Source organism: Aplidium turbinatum, chromosome 18, assembly GCF_918807975.1.
Source record: "Aplidium turbinatum chromosome 18, kaAplTurb1.1, whole genome shotgun sequence".
NCBI lineage: Eukaryota > Metazoa > Chordata > Ascidiacea > Aplousobranchia > Polyclinidae > Aplidium > Aplidium turbinatum.
The window spans coordinates 5,876,080-5,895,543 of NC_137489.1; the positions used below are offsets into that span (position 1 = coordinate 5,876,080).

At 37.0% G+C, this 19,464-nt stretch overlaps 1 protein-coding gene across 1 annotated transcript; it reads right to left on the bottom strand.

The window, feature by feature from the left end:
• Positions 1–905: 905 nt before the first annotated feature.
• LOC145787427 (protein lifeguard 2-like) lies at positions 906–14,038 on the bottom strand. The gene is made up of 9 exons (XM_082599170.1): positions 13,760–14,038; positions 13,460–13,526; positions 8,685–8,795; positions 5,921–5,974; positions 5,545–5,635; positions 4,857–4,940; positions 3,930–4,067; positions 2,772–2,819; positions 906–1,825 (listed from the first exon to the last, which is right to left on the bottom strand). The coding sequence occupies exons 1-9, from the start codon at positions 14,010–14,012 to the stop codon at positions 1,676–1,678; spliced, it is 996 nt and encodes a 331-aa protein (XP_082455296.1). The 5' UTR covers positions 14,013–14,038; the 3' UTR covers positions 906–1,675.
• Between the last annotated feature and the right edge of the window lie 5,426 nt (positions 14,039–19,464).

A 19,464-nucleotide genomic window follows, 5' to 3' on the forward strand; every position in this document is an offset into this window, starting at 1 on the left:
CATCTTTTTGAACCGCTAACACAGACCAGTCGACTCTAAACGCAAAACATTTAGAGATGTTTGAACTGGACAAGTCTTGCTCAATCCAAATCTTGAACTGTACGCAAAAATATAGCATCGAATTTTGGTAATATAAGGTTGTGTTGAAAGAAATAGGCGTGAATAAATTGAAGCTCCCGCTTTACTCCGATTAGTGACCATGCCACAACTCTCCACAGATGTGTTTGTAGGGTTTTTGATGTTAAGCTGTCTTTTAGTGTAGGCTTTTGCTTATTGGGAGACTCTGAGTCTCTAGCTACAAGTGGATAATGTAGGATTTTTGTCTAGGGGTACGATTGCCTACAAAATTATACAAGTGAAATGTATTTTTTGTTAACCAGAGTTATAAGCTCTTACGGTACTTGGAAAATTGAGAAATACTAATCCTGTCTAATTTGCAAATCTCATAGGTTTCGGCCAAATGTTCTCATAATTTGAATTTGTTAGTTAGAAACATGTTTATTACGACCTTGTCAAACTTTCCATGTTATCAGGGTGCTGGTTAGTCGCGTAATGTACCCAGAAAGCAAAATCCGTCATTTTTACATTGATTCAACAACGTAAAAACAACGGATTTTTACGTTGAAAGAGCACCCGAACACAAACATTAGGAAAAATAATACTTTTCGCAAAAAAATCACGAGTTTGTCTCGCGCTTAATTGAAGGAGGAGTCGCCACTGTTTATAGCCAGTCCACTCACTTGGTATTTCACGTGAAAAGTTCAAATATTATATGACGCCGTTCGCTTACCTCAAAAGTATAAGGTTTGTTCTGAACTAATGTTACTTCTGACTTCCATAGTCGAAGACGTCATGCGATACTTGAACAGCGCTAAAGTGGTCGCTTCAAACAAACAACTAAAGCATCGAGAACCAGATCTTTTAAGTGTTGCCACCTCCAAATAAAAAATCCGCGTTCTTAAATTGTTTTAACGTCTGCAGACGTTGGAACGCAATTAAGTACTGTATACAAATAATAGCAAAAAACGAGTTAGGAAAGCATTGCACAACCTTCACCGGCATGATACAGAATTTACAAATAACTGTACGATAGGGTGGTCTTAAAATGCACACTCTGGGCCGAAAACAGTGTCAAGAGCTGTTGACATTATTGCTGGAACAGTTCAAAGTTTATACTATGAACTGGCAGCTAATCGCAAAACTGCCAATCAATTCAGAAAAACATCAAGTTGTTGCTTTCATGCAGGTAATCGGTGGTCACTGCATTGCAGGAAACACAAGAGGCACAGGTAAGACCGCTTGACGCCACAGTTGAGAGTGGCTCCAATTTTAAAAGTGCATCCATCTTTTTACAAAGGATAAAGAACGAAAAAACTGTCCAAGTAGTGTCCGATCACCGCAAAAACTTTCCAGATGCAACAAAAGGGCTGTTATTGCTACGCTTCTTCTTTCGTATGAGACAGGAAAATTAACAAAATTCTGAAAGCATGTTTTCAGGACCACTCAATTGCACATACGACACGTTCTAGCAATCAGCTAAAGGTAATTTGGAAGTTTAAAAAAGTGATAACTTGCTGTTATTGTAATACGACGACCTTCTGATTATAAATGCACTTTCTACAAAGACGAATGTGAAAATTATGACATGCAACCACGTAACGTCCTTCGCTTCTTTCTAGTTCGAGGTTCCGCTAAATATTGCTAAGATGAAAAGGAAGATGTAGACGATGTCAATATAGAGAACAAGAGCACCAAAGACATACTCTTCCGGGTCTAGCTCGTACTTTCTTCCTCCCATCACGAGCTGCGTATCCAAAGCCAAGAACTGTGGACAAGATGAAACAAAATATGTAAAGCAATATATTATATATTGTCCTACTTTCCAACAACACAAAAAGACAGATCATTTTCACGAGAGAATGCCGCGAAAGACCGACAGTCACCGAGTCAGCTGAAGAAAATCGAATTAAAAAAAGCTGAGTAGTGTTCGAGTGTTCGTTAAAAGATTTCAGTTACGCAGAGACTAAAACAACAGTACTGAGTCCGATGCTGTTGAGGATTAACCAAATTACTCGTTGGAGATTCTGTTAAATGGTGGAAGTTTTTTTTAGGCTTTGATTTTTGGTACGCCTGGAATAATCTCGAATTCCAGACCTGTGGGCAACAATTGGTTTTGTATATCTTTTGTTTGCCATTCACCAAAAAGCGTTTATTCGATCGCTTGGTCAATCTGTGTGACAAATGCAGATCTCTAAATGCAGCAACAAAACTAAAGCTTAGAAAAAATTCTTAAAACTAAGCTGTTTTCACTTCAGTGTTACAATGACCTTGGTTGCTGTTACAAATTTAATTTACAACCAGGTATATCAAGAACACATACTTTCATTGGTATTCCGATGCTGTGGCCTAAAAACTGGTATTTGTTTTGTATTTGTTTTGAATTAGCTGTATGTAACTGCGGGTCGGTAGTTAGATGGTAACAACGCAGGAGGCAAAGCCTGGCTATGGGTTTTCTTGCAATCAGAAAGGTTGGTCTTGAGATTAGACATTTTTGCACATAACGTAGCAAGACGTAGATGCAATGCAATTTTATTTTTTTAGTTTGACCAACAAGTTGAAATGAAGTTGGCTTTACAGCAAATACCACGAACTAATTTGCGAGTGTTTGTACCAAGTTCAAAATCAGATGAAACGTAAAAACAACAATTAAAACATATAAATCAATTGATCGTTCAAGCACATCAAGTTCTCTGAAATGCCGCTGAACTTACCAAGGTAAAGACAAGTGCACCCAGTGACCCGTACACCACTTGTAGATACTGAAACAAAACAATTGGCTTGAAAATTTATCGCAAAGTAATAATTATATATAATCATATGTCTGACTGGTAATAGTAGTAAAGCTTGGTTGTCTTAGCAATACACAAAATAATTTACGTTTGGTACCTGTCTGGAAACCGACTAACTCCCTGTTTTTAGTTTCATTTAAAATAGTTCGAAAGTTCGAAGCATTGACAATTTTAAAGATATAAAAACATCGACGCACGCCCAATTGTTAAAGTTGAAGTGACATGGAAGCATTTCGCAGAAAGCTTGAAATTTAAACGGCAACACTATTGTTTATGATACAGTCCGGAAACCAGCTCTTAATCTACATTTAACTTCTGAAAGTAAAAAAGGGCTGATTTGCTAGCTGAGGTTGCACAATCAATAAATTTTGCTTCCGCTCCCTCAGGTTTTTGAGATTGTTGAAATAATGACGTACCGCTACGTCACAGTAGTCATATGAGCAGAAGAATGGTGGAGCGGAACACAACTGAAGATAATAAAGAATACAATACATCACGGAAGCTTCGCAGTTCAGGAATATTCTCGAGACAGAAACTGGTCACTTCCGTTCATTGTTTACCTTCATAGTTTTGACTTGTTGACGAAAACATCAAATGTCTTGGAACAGTAAAAAAACGTCTACAGTGAATTCTCTGATATCACGCATTCAGCATTTGAAAACTCCATTGCTTGTTATTTTAAGTTTGCTCGCAAGTGGTTAATCTGTTGGTGAACAAGGCTTGCCTGAGACTAGGAATTTGCCTAAGGCAGATTATGCGGTAGATCGTCATGCCGTGGGCCAGATGTTCCTCCTTCGTATATTTATTTTGCTATGTGCGGTTTGCTCACCGTTTCGCGATATTCCTACTGTCGTAGACCAAGGGTATGACCTGCAGTCAATGCTTACCCATATCCTTCGTTCACTGCAGCGGTAACATAAACGCCCTCAACAGCAGAAGTTAAAAAAATGATAACGCGGCCCCAGAAAAGCAGCTTTTCACTGCTATGCAAGCTGGCGTATGGCGAATGGCACCAGGACTGTGAAACAAGGAAAATAACGAGAAGTTTGGTGGATGTTATGCAAGGATTTTTCTACTCACCCACGGTCGGTAGTAAGTGAAGATGCTCATGAAACCAAAGACGATGAGGATGAACAAGAGGATGAAGAGCAATCCACCACACTTGGTAATATCAAACTTGGTTTGAATTGAGAAGAGAATAACAGCAACACAAACCGCCTGGAACGGATACAAGTCTGGTCAATTTCGAGTCTCGGTTAATTTACAAACATGTTACTTTGTTTAAAATCGTATGGTTCTGATTTGAGCTTCATTTGAGAACAGTGAAGGTTTTACACAATATAAACCTTGGGCTGTACGATATTAACAAAACACAAAAATACTTAGTTTGATTAACAATAAAGGTAAGAAATAAACAGAATAATAAAGCAATGTCACAAAACAAACTTTCGTTTTCCAACGTTTAAAAACGTAACTTCTCAGGTCAATGAAAAGACAACAAAAACGTTTTGGCAAACCAAAATTGTAAAATCTCTTTCACAGTTACACAAATAAGTCAGTCAAGGACTTAACAATTAGCGTCATCGCCTAGAGGCTTTGGCTTTATCTCGTAGAGAAGTTTCGGTTCCTTATTCCAACAGGCCACATTACTTCTCCTTTCGAGCTACTTGAAAGAAATTAAGACTTTGAAATACAATTGAGAGTACTGGAGAAAAAATGCTGTCAAAGTACACCATGAATCGCACTTATAAAACTTAATGAGCGACCGAATATTTATTTAGGATCTTTTCCGTAACCAAAGGGTTTATTCACAGAAAAGTAATTTTCTGGTCGGTACCCAAAATCCTTTAAAAAAAAATAGCACACGTTTAGGGTTGCATCGATTATTATCCTAGTAATTATTAGTGAATTGTGGCTCTGACGCAGACAATGATTAACTTGACAGTGCAAAAACAAGCGTTTTTGTCGACGTTGTCGTAAAAATGACATTGGCTGATGTTCACTTACAACTGTGACGCCTAATCCAATTGTGACAGCTTGGACATCATAAAAGCTGGCGATAGTTCCAACCATGTAAGAAAGAGCCAGCGTCTAAAAAAACGATAAACACGTTAAAATAACGTAAAGTAAGTTCGTAAAAACAGTGTCACCTGGTTGTAGATAACAGTCACAAGGTCGGACTGCTACTGAGTTAAAATTGTTGTCAAACCAGAGGTGTCGCGGATGCAGAGAGCACAAAGTTATTGAGAACATGGCACTGAATACGTTGCTGTGCATTCCATGTACAGTACTTCCATTTTAAGGCATCATATCCTAGCCAATCCAACGCCTTCCGACGTTGAAACAATGTGAGACGGCTTTTGCTAGTTGGGATATTGAAAATGGCGTAAATACGACAATTTTTACTGGTTGGGACTAAAGTGAAATCCATATTGTTACAGTCTCGTGCTAGTTTGAATAATGTTTGCTTTGTGGAATAGAGGTTGATAAAAAAAGCAGTTGAACAGGAAAAACAATAACTCAATGCTATTAATCCAAATGCAGCTGCGCCCCTACACGAAGATACTAAGCCCGTTGGACTTATTGGTCAACAATGACTGTCTGCTCTGAAGAGCGATAACAGCCAGAAAATCGGACGATTTTTACATTGATTCGACATTTGCAGACGTGTTGGTCTACAAATAGAAAAACTCACCAAAATTACAAGCATGATGATGTTGCCAGGATGTTTGCGAACAGCGTTAGTGGAACATACTAAGACCAAATACATGACGAGGAAGACACCGCTGGAAGAAGAGATAAACGATATCAAACCTTATTGAATGTTTAGTGTTAAAGAAGACATTTGTGTTTCTAACAACTCATGAACAGACATGAAAACAGCTTTAAATAAATGCATCCTCTAGTCGTATTTCAATCACTTATATTTACCATTGCTTTCAAATTTCCAGTCTTTAAGATCAATTCAATATCTGCTTCAAATTTAAATCTTATAGGTGGAAAAATATGGTTCAATAAAATAAAGCAAGAGTCATGCGAGTGAAAACAAATTCGTGGTCAAAAATACTTACTACGCTGCAAAGTACACAGCCGGGTTTTTTTGCACAAACGTCTTGACGTCATCTCTACAACAGAAATTATGCATGAAATCGTTACAGCGAAGTGACCTTACGTAGCTGGGACAACAGGAAAAACAATAAAACGTCTGTAGACGTTGAACCAAGATAAAAAATGACTGATTTGCTAACCGGGAAGCACACAAAGTACAGGATATAACAGATGACTTCTTAGGTTGGTCAACTTTACTAATAACACATGATTCATTGCAATGGGACATTACAACCGTAGTAAAGTATTGTGACAGTACTAGCAGACAGTTACAAACACACTAACGGTAACTGAAGAAGAAAATCCCCAAAAAATACTCTTGGGGTTAACCACCGGGAATTTTCTTCTATAACACAAGCCAACACACTTTTTGTGTCAGCATAGTAAATGTCATTCTAGAGTATATCTTGGGTGCTGAATTCAAAAATCACATCAGATTTTTTGTATCACATCAGGATTTTATGATATCTGGATGCTGTTTTGGTAAAAATGGGTAAAATCGACTCCTGATCTGTATTGGTAGACTATGGCGTTTCATGGAATTTGAACTCTTTTTTGTCAACAAGGTCTGTGATAAAGTCTAAATTCATCACGATAAAGTATAAAGTCTACACAAGAGATACAAACATAATATTAATGAAAACATTGAGGTATTTCAAGACCTGTTTTATTTTTTTAATTTTTAATTTTATTGAAGTGTGGTAACTTGAACCTAATTCTTCAAAGTTTATCTGCTAACACTAAACGTTCAACGTCATTTTTTTTACAAGAGTCGGCTACATTGTTACTTTTTTCGTGTTAAGAAGTAGGTTTGATGGCTGTGCAAATCCCCAATACACATTTTAAACCTTTTGGTTTTGCCATCTTTTCCTTTTGTTGGTGCTACAGTTGTGTCTTGTGTGTTTGTAATGTCATTCGTTATTATGTTTGCGCTACCAAAGAAAACTAAAATTGAAGAAATTGAATAGAACAGACACTTAAAAATAGGTTCAATTCTACAGAAAAAAGAAAATTCACATGCACATTTGGGAAACGTTACTCTGGACAAACTTTCGCTTGCATGATTTTTGTGAATGTTGTGAGTGGATTTAAGACTTCCATTGATCTATCGTCTTAGGTTTTCCACACAAGCTTTACATGCAGCATGTGTGGAGCCCATGATTTGTCCTGATCACCCAGGCGAATTTTAAAGTATGTAAGATATGCTTGTTTCACAAAACTTGTTATGGTTTGCCTTTGGTTAGGAACAGTAGCCTATAACTGCAACATATGTAACAAAGAACATCAGGGTCATTTTTACACTTTTTTGAAGATGCCATTCTGCTACTTATTCACACCACAAACAGAATTAACACCTTGCTAATATGAAAAAATCTGAATACATGAAAATTCAAATAAGAATGAGTCATAGACAAGTTTCACATGCGCTTAAATCTCCACGTTCAGAAAAAAAGATAAAACCAATGTTATTTATCAAAAAGTAGAATGGTACTAAGCATTCAGGCGAAAGTGAATGTAACTCTGCCTGCAAGGGGTGGTTTATGGACAGTTTTCAGAAGGTACATAAGTTGGATGGTCTACCATAGACAGATGGTCCACTAGCCAGATGGTCTAGGTGACTCGTTTGACCAGTGGACCATCTAGCTAGGGGGGCTTCTGACTAGTGTACCTTCTGAAGGTAGGTCGGTCACTCCAATGGTCATGGTGTCATCATACATCTCCAAATGTTACAAAATAAAATCATTTCCATGAATATGACAAATTTTGAAACACTTTTGGCTCATAAGGTCTTTATAAAACGGTAACAGTAAGAGAAAATTCGGCCAAAAAGCCAATATTATGAGAAAAAGTATCATGCAAAAATCTCAAAAACCTGATGTGATGGATAAAATCTGATGTGATTTTGAAATCAGCAGCCTCAATATACCCCAAGTCACATCTTACATTGCAGACATAAAATTTTTTATCTTTTTTGTTGGCCTGTGTAATTACAGTACCGGTATGTAAACTGGTTATATCGGCTTTTATGCTCGAACATGTGTAATTCTCAATTTCATTCGAACAAGTGTTAAAGGGGTACCCCACTCTTTTTTCTTATACAAAAGGTAGTTTATATTACAAAGAGTTTCAAGTTAACTGTGTTGCAACTGAACTTCCCAGAACCATAGTAGCCTAGCTAAGACAAGAAAATTGTGCTGTAATTTTTTAGAAGTAAACGTCTTCAACCACTACAATCCTCTTTGTTCTTCAAATTATGTTTCATGCAAATGATTGGTTGATTATGGGAATATTTTCCCTCAAACTTAGAAAGTCCCTTAAACCTGGCAGTTTCACATATACTTAAGTGAACCACTGGCTTGCTCAATGAGATTGATAGAGAGTAAAGTTTCCGATTGGGGAAGTGTTGGTGTTTGTCAATTATTCGATCAACTGAGGGTTAAATGTTTTAATGGTCATTTTTTAAGTAGCTGATCAAGCTGATCATGTGATTGGTCAATCATGAATCCGTTTGTGCAACGTTAATCTGTGGACCAGTAATTCTAATCAACAAATTGTAAAAAAATTATTCCGCGAAACAACTTGGTTAATCAATGGAGTTGCTTAATTAGTGAATAATCCACTGCTGACGCATACAACCCAGGTGATGCTGCATAGAGAACTAACCTTGAAGGGTGCAAAAAATGTTTTAAACATGACCAACTTTGATTCCAGTGTTGCCAAACTTACATGAAAAAGAAGATGCAGACAAGACCAAATGTGACTAATAATTGTAATCCAAGTGTGATAAATACTTTTCGTACAAACAAACGACGAACAGCCTTCTCACTGAAGTTCCCCCTGAAAAGACATTTGAACAGAATACTTTTATCAACTTACTTGCAGTACCATAATATGAATAAAAAGTCATAAATAAACGAAACTTGAATTGTCAAAAACTAAAACAACTCCTGCATACTTTGTTTTTGAAATTACATTTTTTTTTGTTTCTAAAACTACAGTGAAAATGTTAGGTTCAATCACCTGTTGTGATTTATCATTTCAAATATGACAATCAATGTAATACCAATATAAATTGATCAAATTACTAGTTGATGAAATTAAACACTTACAAACTGAGTCTTGATAATAATTGATGTCATTACAGTGACACACTTTTGAAAATTTTTACAGCCTTGTCTTGCATTGTATAAGTGTCTAAGCAACTATAAAATAAGGGTATCTCTAAATACCCATTGTCAGGCACTGTCAGTGTTGCCAGATGTGTTTAATTAAAAATAGCATTTATTCTATTGAAACAAATTGGAATTAATAGGAAGTCAAAGGATTTAAGGATACAACCAGAGGTGGGCGCCCGCTACTTTTACAAAAGTAGCGCGCTACCCGCTGCCGCTACTCGTACCAAAGTAGCGCGCGCTACCGCTACTTTTTCCGCTACTTTTGTCTAAAATGACAGTAGGAAACACTCTTCAAGTCCCGAGTGACACAAAAGTGACCTTGAAAACGAATGTTATCATTCGTTTACACTGTCATTTTAACGTCGTTATAGAAAACACATTCTAAGGGAAATTTATTGTTACGCATCTTTCAAAAACACGAGCATTTCAAAATGAGAGTCACTAAGTCCTGCCCGCTTTGGTTTTAAGCACATCTTTTCCAACAGAGAAAAGTCTCTCCACTGCAGCACTGGAAGGAATGGGGGTGTTGTATTAAATAAACAGATGTTTTAACTCGATATTCGAAAAGCTCAAGGACTTGCTCATGTCCGAAAAAAAGGCGTCCACAATTGCTGTTTCCTTCTGCACCGACGTTTCACGGGATGGCGCCTACACACCAAAAAATTCATCCTCGGAGTTGTGACTGGTGTTGGTGTCACTCTTCTCAGTATCAACCAGTCTTGATGTCTCCAGCAACAGTCGAATTACATCTGTCTTGACTTTTTCTCTCAGTGCGTCAGCATCATCAGTGGAAACGTAGGCTAGTGCAGGGCTTCTTAAACTATGGGTCGCGACCCCAAATGGGGTCGCGTAATGAAACTTTGGGGTCGCAATGAAATAGTTTAATTTAGTGTAGTGCCGGTAGGTTGTAGTCTTGCCATGATGTCAATTGACCGCAACAGTCGGTGTGAAATGTCGAACGATAAAATATTGCCAATCGTAACAATTGATGCATTGTTACGCTATCATTGCTGTAACGTGCTGACCAAAAGTAACCTTACCGCTCGCATTATGATTTCAGAGCAGCTTAGCAACTAGTCTCTGAAGGAACCTAGACTAGAGTTTAAAGCAGTTACAAGATTAATTGACTATGGATCAGTGGTTAGGTTCCGTAAATTCATGTGCTAACAATGGAAGCACTAAGAAAACAAATTGAGACAAAATAACTAACCCCGTTTTAATGTCATTAACGTGGATGTCCCCACCCAGCAAGCATTGTACCTGGGCCCAACCTAGTGTGACAGTTGGTAAAATAGTGCTCCTCCGTTGACCCAACGTATCTTGCACCATTCGTCGCAGTTGGGCCAACTTATTTTAAAATCTTTGGGCCAACGTAAAAAATTGAGGGGTTACCGTAGTTCGCCCGCAAATAATGACGTTGGCCCAACGTTCTGTACAACTGCACACCAACATTGGCAAGAACGACTTCCTAATTCTAAGTTTTTTGCATTTTCATTGTCTCATTACAATTGTAAAAGGAATACCATGAAGCAAACTTAAACAATTCTTCGAAGGTATCTTCAATTAAAATATTTCAAAAGTTGGCAAAACAACACTACCCTCAGCCAACCCGAACAACCGTCAGCCAACGTTGGGCCAAGGAAAAATGTTTACTGGGCATAATGGGGTCGCATAGAAATATATTTTTCAAAATGGGGTCGCAGAACAAAAAAGTTTGAGAAGCCCTGGGCTAGTGCATAAATTGTAGCCACGACGTCTTGAAGAAGGGATGACGACATGATGCCCTAACGCATTTCATGTCTGTGAAAGCAGACAAGGGAAATACAGCATTTCATGTCGTTGAATCGTTTTTTCATCCCTTCAAGGACTTTCACTCTCAACTCCTCACAGGTCACAAGATCACTGATCTCGGTCAACTTCTTCGCGAAATTGGAATGGTTGGAAGCAAGACTCCGTAATACGCCTTGGACTCCGTAATACGCCTTGGACTCGTACTGAAAAATGTTTAAGCCTAGCAGATCACACGGAGACATTTGCCGAAGAAGTTGACGTCAGTTAGAAATAAGATAAACTATGTTGTAACTTCTAAGTTTTAAGCAAAACAAAATTGCCCTGTAATGATTCCTTTCAACAAAAATCATCGTGTAAGAAAATTTTCTCAGCAACAAATACCTTAGCTAACCATTTGTCAACATTTTTACTTTAACTAATAAGATAAAACCCTATTTTTGGACATCTTAACATAGGTGATGACTGGTGAGGCAATGCTCACTGCATGTAGTCTATATTCTATAAACCATAATATACAACTTTACTTCGGCTATTATTAAAATTAAAACGAACATTATCGATTTCATACCTTGATCGCAGGATCGCAGCTCCACACCAGAAAACGAGATTCCCAAAAGACCAAAACTTTGCAACTAAACCGATTATATAGGCTATATCAGGGGTGTGCAACCTTTATTACAGAAGGGCCATATATAAATAACTGGTGAAACCGCGGGCCGCACGTTTATTTAACATATGGTTTCTAGTAGTTGCAGGAACAAAAATGTATTTTTTTGTTGTTCATGTTATTCTTATGGCATTATTAGGGGGTTATCTCTTTGCAGATATAATAAATCAAGACGCATAATTTTCTAAAGAAAACTGCTATTCAAATTTATTGTCACACCGACTTTATTTTCAGTTCAGTGAGAAATTTGCAGCTGTTTTTTTTCCGACTGCTTTTTCCCAATTACTTTAATGGAAGTGCTCGCAATTCGAAGTCTATTTTCCAAATGTTCGTCTGTCAGAACCGATCGATAGGGAAATTTTATGACAACCATTTTAGAAAAAAATTGTTAGCACAAATACGTTGAGCCAAAGAGCCATTTTTGAAGCCATGAGTTTTTTCAAATGTGGAAAGTCACCTTGTTTAAGATGTTTTCGGTAAAAATCGCCAAGATTCATTTATGAATACTTTGCTTTCATATCCGCTTTCCCCTGAAGATCAATCAGTTCAAGTTGGATATCAGCTGGTGCTTTGTGAATGTCTGTCTTGAATGGCGAAGAGAATATACCAAACAAATGTTCTTGAGATTTGAAGTCCTTGAAACGAGCGAAAAATTCATACAACAATTTTTCAAGTTGGTCTGCAAATTCAGTTTTCTTCTCAGGATGCATTCCATAGTCTCTCAAAGTTGGAAAGTGAAAAAAATTTCAGTCTGTATGTGAGCTTTCCAAAGTTGTAATTTGTTCATAAAGCCTTTTATGTGATCATACATTTTTACGTTCCAAATGATTAAATACAATGGATTTGCGGTCACCGGTGGAGAATTTCTAAAATGATTAACAGAAGGTGCTAAATCTACAGTAGGCTACAATAATCCACTCCACAATGAATTGTTCACACGTAGGCCTATCAGACTAAGCTAAATTATAAACACGTTTCGCGGGCCGCGCACAATTCAAAATTGGCACATTTTTGAGGGCCGCACAGATTTTCTTCGCGGGCCGCATTTGGCCCGCGGGCCGCACGTTGCACACCCCTGGGCTATATAATATAACTGCTTGACCACGCCAGCGTTGCGAAAAAAATCAGAATTTTTTCACTTTAAATTAAAAAGTAGCGGGTAGCGGGAGTGCAACTGAAAAAAAGTAGCGCCTCTCCCGCTACTTTGGAAAAAAAATAGCGCCGCTACTGCAGCCACTACTCCAACTAAAAAGTAGCGCCGCTACCGCTACTTTTACCGAAAAAGTAGCGCGCTACTGCCCACCTCTGGATACAACACTCTGTAACCGTTAAAATTTTTCCACAACTGGGAAGCAAAAGTAGCCCAGGTTTTGCAGGTAAAATTTGCCAATCTGACAGCCCTTAAAATTGTTAGATATCGTCGATATTTTCAGGGATTGGCAGACCTTTTAAAGAGTTGTCAGACCATAATCTTAATCTTGACCCCCAATTATAAACTTAACCTTAATTTAAAAAATTAGTCCAATTGGAACTGGCGACCCTGAGAATGAGTAATTAATTGTGGGCATAAAATATGTACGGTAAGCTACGCTCTTGGCTTATGCCGATTGAGCACTTTACTGGGGGCACCTTCCTATGCATTGCGCAAAGCTCACTGCTTGCAGTTTGAGCACTTTGGCAAGGTTGGCAGTAGTACTATTTTGGTGCTTAAATACCACAAATAGGAAAATGTCACATAGATATACCTTCATGGCCATTCCAGTGTAAACACTGCACTGACGAGACCGGAAGGTCGAAACGGTGTGCACAGTCTGCGGTTAAGCTATATTATTATATATTTATAACCAAAATTGTGATGGCACCTTTACCTTGTAGAAAATCCAGTGTCTGCTGGTGTTGGTGCTGGATTAGGTGCATGAGTTGGTTGTGCAGGCTCTACAAAACAAGTGTTGAATAAATTTGTACATTAATTTCATTTGTGACTTTTAAAAATCACAAAAGAAATTGTGAATAAGTGAGCAAATACGGCAACTCTATACAGACAAAAAAAACTTTTAGATGTTAAATTCATAACCAGACTTAGAACACTTCAATAAAATATTTCAGTCCACCATATTACAACTGGCATAAAGTTCTTAATATTTAAGGATAACTACAATATAAATTACCTATAGAAGTATATGGAGGATCTCTAGCATAATTTGGATTACTAAACCCACTGCCTGTCACACTGTAAGGCTGTGGTTGCATTGAAGGTGAATATGGGGTCGGCTGGCGACCGGGTGCAAAACCAGTTTCCGGTGGATATGACCCCGCTGTGTTTGGTGCAAATTCAGATTGGGAATATTGAGTTGTCTCCTCTTTCTTGCTATGCACAGCATCTTGATAGGAAGGAGGTAGAGGGGCACTTGGTTCAACCATAGTTCTTATTGTAACACAATCCTAAAAAAAACTATACAAAATTAAAGCATAAAGTAATAAATATGTGATGAGTCTGATGACAGATAACTGGTCAAGTTGTCCCCAGGGTTGCCAGTTCTATGACTTTCCAGTAGACTTCAGCTTGTTTTGCATCTGAGCAGTAAGGAAATTTTAACAGTTGCGGGTTGTGTGCTGGTGATCCTTCTGCTTCATTGGAATTAACTTTTAAAAAAGTACATTTCACCTTTAAAAATTTTGTTTTTGAAGATGATAGTTTGCGTAAATTTTCCAATTTTGGGCTTGTTTCAACTTGCAACAATCGTGCTACTTTTTAGTTGAAATTGGGTTGAAATTTTAAAAACATGAAATAAAACTGACCATTAAAACACTTTCTAATGTCGTTGTGGTGAAACATCTAAACCAAGCTCAAAGTAGTCTTTCTTAGTCTTCCATGAAACAATACAATATTGATTTTTGAGTTTTATGGCCCTTCTGCAATTCTGCATGCTGAGGTTTTGTGTACAGTATTTCAAACATATTGTCTTATCAGGCCAAAGAAGTTTACACAGCAGATCAATTATCACTTGGCTGACTTTAACCAATCTTGAGACAATGCTTTTTGGACAACACTTTTCGGCATTTTTCCTGCAACTCTGAAACAAAACTAGCCAAATTCCGGGGAAAAGCAGTGGAACTGGCAACCTTGTACAGGAAGTAATGCAGCAGTTTTAGTACATGCTTATTGCTCATGTTATGTTTAAATACCATAATAGGTACCATAATCCATGGCAATCACAAAATGTACTGGTAAGTTATACTTACAAGTATAATGTAAGTATAACTTACCAGTACAACACCTTACAAGTTATACTTTTGTACTTCTCAGGTAAAAATTTGATAGGAAAAGCTTCACACACAAGCCTTGCTGATGAGTTTGATCGATTTATGTCTCTTTCCTTAAAGTGTTGTTCAGTGCATCCAGGAATGCATCAATTTGTCACAGCCTATTTCTGTAAAATACAGCAACCACCAATCAGGCTACCCACAAAAATGACCTTTATTAACTGGTTGTACTGCTTTTATCCAAATTACTTAGACTTGCCTATTCTAAACCTAACTACTTGCTAACTTGGTGCAACCAAAGCCATTCTCAGCTACTTTGTGTCTGATTTCTCTCAATCTCTATGGTCTTCTTAAAGCAGTGGTTCCCAACCTTTTTGGGCTTATGGCACCCTAGAGGAGACAAAAATATTTTGTGGCACCTCTGCAGCAGTTTGTTGGAACAAACCTTAACCATTTCATAGTAAAGACTTTGAAAAATAGTATTCATAATCATAGCTGTTCTGCTTGACTTTTAGCTCTAATGTAGTGTGGAGAAAAGTGGACACGTGCGCTTATTACGCCTTTAGGAAAGCAAATTAATAATAACAACATCAGAAATCAATATAAATAAAGTAACACAGCAGTTTTACTTGGAGAATGAATGCCACTTTTAAACTACATTTTGAAAAGAAAGCAAAGTAGGTTATAGTTTAATTATTTCAAAGTCAGTGTGAAATTTGTTCTTAGTTTTACGTTAAAATCCCATTTAGCCTAAATCTGGGTTCACACTCAATGAAGCTACTCTCATTTCTTTCTTTCATGTAGCCTTTTAATTTTTCTGTTTTGATGTTCGTCAAAACGAAAATGCAATTTTGCATTGGTATGATGTAGAAAACTGTAGTAAAGTCACCAATGCCTTTTCTCCAAACAAGGATTTTTATTTCAAATTTTTATCCAGCTCATAAACCTTCCTGTGTATCAGCCTTATAGTTCCGTCGTTACGCATGTCTGTTAGTTTTTCTCTCTTTTTGAGATTCAAAATAACATGAGAGTCCGGTGATGAAACTGGATCTCTTACCCATGCATTATTTTCTGTTCAAATATTTAGAAAATAATTCCCAACGTTTTCTACAAAGATTCGACATGCTGTGTAAATAATGGAAAGATTTCTTTGTGTTTTATTTTGGAAATATTGAAGATAGATAAAAAATGAATATGAGCAATAGTTCGTGGCATCTCCGAGTATTATAAATGGCACCCCACGGTACCGCAGAACTCCAATTGGGAACCACTGTCTTAAAGTGACCTATGCGGAATGTGTCAGTGACGTCATCACAAAAAGATCTATACGTTAATTAGGAAACGAAGAAAGTTTTATTTAAACAAAAATCAAGAAAAAATATTAAAAATGAAGTTATTTTGCTATGACAAGTTTTAAGTAAAATTTCACAGTTGTAGCTACTCTGTAAGCCTTCAAACATCATTATGCATCGCTGAGTTTTATATCTATTTGTATTTTGTAAGTAATCTCTGGTCATACTGAGCCGATTTCCTGTAATTTTTACTTTGCTGATTTTTTTACGATATCTCAACTAAGTTTTTGAATACGAGACTCAAGTAAAAAGTTCAGGAACTTGTCGCTTTTTGAATTTCTTTTGCCTGTTGTGAAATTTAAATTATCCTTGTTACACTTACATGTGTTGATTGTCAGCGTATTTTTACAACAGACCAAATGATTTTTTTTCTTTTCTTGCTGTGCATTTTTGAGATAGGTACACTGTTTTATCTATGCATTAGTTCAGTTGTTTTTATTTCTGACTATTACAAGCCTTTCGATTTTGTCATCTTTTCCTTTAGTTGACATTTGTAAAATTCGTGTATTTACTTTATATCGTTCTCTACATGTTCGCGCCAGCAATGGAAAATACATTGAAAGGAATTGAATTGAAGTCAGAATTTCTCAGAAATAAACAATGAAATTCTCTGCCTTTGGTAGGCTGGTCGGGCGTCTTTAAATGTAGCAAACCTAGCAAACCACAAAGTTGCCAGATGGTATTTTATTAATTGTATTTTTTTTAAATTTCTTGGCGTTTAATTTGTCTGGTGCCTGTTTTTTAACACCCTTTTAAATAGGCCTGAGTCATTCCATGTATAATCAACCAGGCCCTGTAACCACTACTCTTTGATTTTGATAATTTCAATATATGTTATAGACCTTGGAAAAACTTAAAGATTAAAAAAAAAATTTTGAAAATATCTCCAGGCGTTTTCGAGTTATTCAAAGTTGAATTTTTCGCCACATGATGGCGTTTGGTTAGTGAGCACTGGTCACGCTTCATGATTTTCTTTAATATCTTTATTTCTGAAGGTAGAATAGTGAAACAAATGTCAAATTCAGCATTTTTGAGGTCAAGGAATTCGTTTAAGCACATAAAAAACCTATATCATACCTCCTTCGTAGAGTAAATTAGGTCTTTTCATTAATGTCAAAGTTCAAGTTTACGATGCAATTACAAAAATAGCAATCGCATTGGAAGCATAATTTTTGCACTTTTGTGTAGCATGGTTCATGTATTTTTATATATCCAAAAATTGGAAACTTGTTTTTTGTGCTTTAGGAGTAAAGTTGGTTTTAACAGCAAGCACTATTTTTATGATTCTTATAAGATATAAAATGCAGATTTGAGCAATATCGTATAACTGGTCATACATATATGCAAGGTTGCAATTCCAAGGCACCAACTGCCAGTGTTTAAAGATTATTTACCAAAAACGTTAATTACTGCCTGCTAAAGGTGCACTCTGAGAGAGGTTACAGTAAATTCGAGTTCCTTTTTGAACTTCAATTTATCCTGCTCATATTCTGGTTCTTGAGCTTACTATCATATCCAACAAAAGATCTGGCACACAACAGTAAAAGCTATTGCTCAAGCTAGTAACAAAGCAAATTGTAACAATCATTTGCGTGCAAGATTGGCCCTTATTTAAATACTTTATGGTTAGCGGGTTGGGCTCGCAGTCGAGAGCCTGCATGTTCGACTCCAGCCACCTGCATTTGCTGTTGTTTTTCTGGGTAAGAAACTTTACGATAATTGCCTCTACCCAGTGATCGATTTCGAGTAATGGGTAGTACCAAATTTCAGTCATAAGTAGAGTAGACAACCGGAAACAGACATTACCGTCGGCTGCAGCGTGGGTCAGGTGTACGTCGGAAGGCGTACACCGATGCATAGCGCTCAAGTCCGCTTTCCCGCAATGCAGGATAAAGATATGACAAACAAACAATACTTTATACCAAGTTATCAACCCCCACAACTTTTTAATATTAGTGGTCTTTCCTCCTCCTCTAACATCTATGCAGTTTTCACACATTAAATGTAAAAAGAATACCTTAAAATGAGAGCAAGACAATACTTAACACAATATAAAATTGCCCAGTCAAAATGTAGGCCTAGCAACATGACTGTACAAAATTGTACATACAGCTCATAAAATGCCTATATCACTATACCAAAGTTAAAGAATTGTCATTCTCTATCAGTGTAGGCTTTCATCACTGTTTTTAAATCTTCTGCAGTGATACTGTATGATCTTCCAGTTGTTGTAAACGGTGCAGCAACTTTGCATAGAATTTGCTGGAAAGGAACCCAGCATACATCGTCCTTTGATAGCCAAAAAAATGTGTTTGTGGGACCTGGTGGAGTGGTGGGTGCATAAACTTCACTTGGGCATCCAACTGTGCACTGTCGACTTCGTTGATTAATCCCATTCACCACTTTCCATCATAGTTGCAAGGCACATAGTCATTCACAGCAACTTGCAAATCATCTCTGTTGCAATGTGAAAAGTAAGGAATGCCTGTGAAGTTGTTATCATCACTTGTTCGCTTGTATCCGATTGAAGATTTCAAAAGGGGTTGAAAATAATCAATCAATCAATCATTCACTGGTTTATTTTTTTCTCAAATTATCACGACAAATACATTGGTACATTACATAGAAGTGAGAGAGGAAGGAAGCGAAAGACCTTATGAGGTCACCAAGTCACCAATAGTGGAAAGATCGTGTTCCAGGTATTGTGCTTCCTAATAAAAACCTTAATACCGGTACCATCGCAAGCCTGTCCTTTTGTAAAAAAACTTGAATGCAATTCCATTGATGTTGTCTTATTTATATTTATAGAATGCTTGTGTGGTTGTAATCTGGTCATATGTAGGTCTTTGTAAGCTAGCTGTCTTAACCAGTCGTTTAACAGTACCTCCAACACCACCACATGGAGATTTCCTGTGACTGGTTGCAAAAAAGGACCAACACGCTTCCAGGTTGAAATCACACTTGTGATGGCACAAATTCAGCATATTTTTATACTGTCCAGCGCAACCGTCCGAGAAATATTCAACTTTAGTAATGTATCATTTTCAACTTGCAAAAAAATATCTAAGCCATTTCATCAAAATCAAGTTGACTCAAACTTGATATCATCAAACTAGGGCTTGCTGTTAAAACCAACTTTACTCCTAAAGCACAAAAAACAAGTTTCCAATTTTTGGATATATGAAAATACATGAACCATGCTACACAAAAGTGCAAAAATTATGCTTCCAATGCAATTGCTATTTTTGTAATTGCAT

Bases quoted from the DNA above. Each gene is read 5' to 3' on its own strand.
- LOC145787427 (XM_082599170.1), bottom strand. From the start codon at position 14,012: ATGGTTGAACCAAGTGCCCCTCTACCTCCTTCCTATCAAGATGCTGTG. The intron at 4,941-5,544 runs GTGAGTTTTTCT...TCGTTTTTTTAG, and splicing joins TCATCATGCTTGTAATTTTG to ACGCTGGCTCTTTCTTACAT. The intron at 4,068-4,856 runs GTAAGTGAACAT...TATCCGTTCCAG, and splicing joins TTGGATTAGGCGTCACAGTT to GCGGTTTGTGTTGCTGTTAT.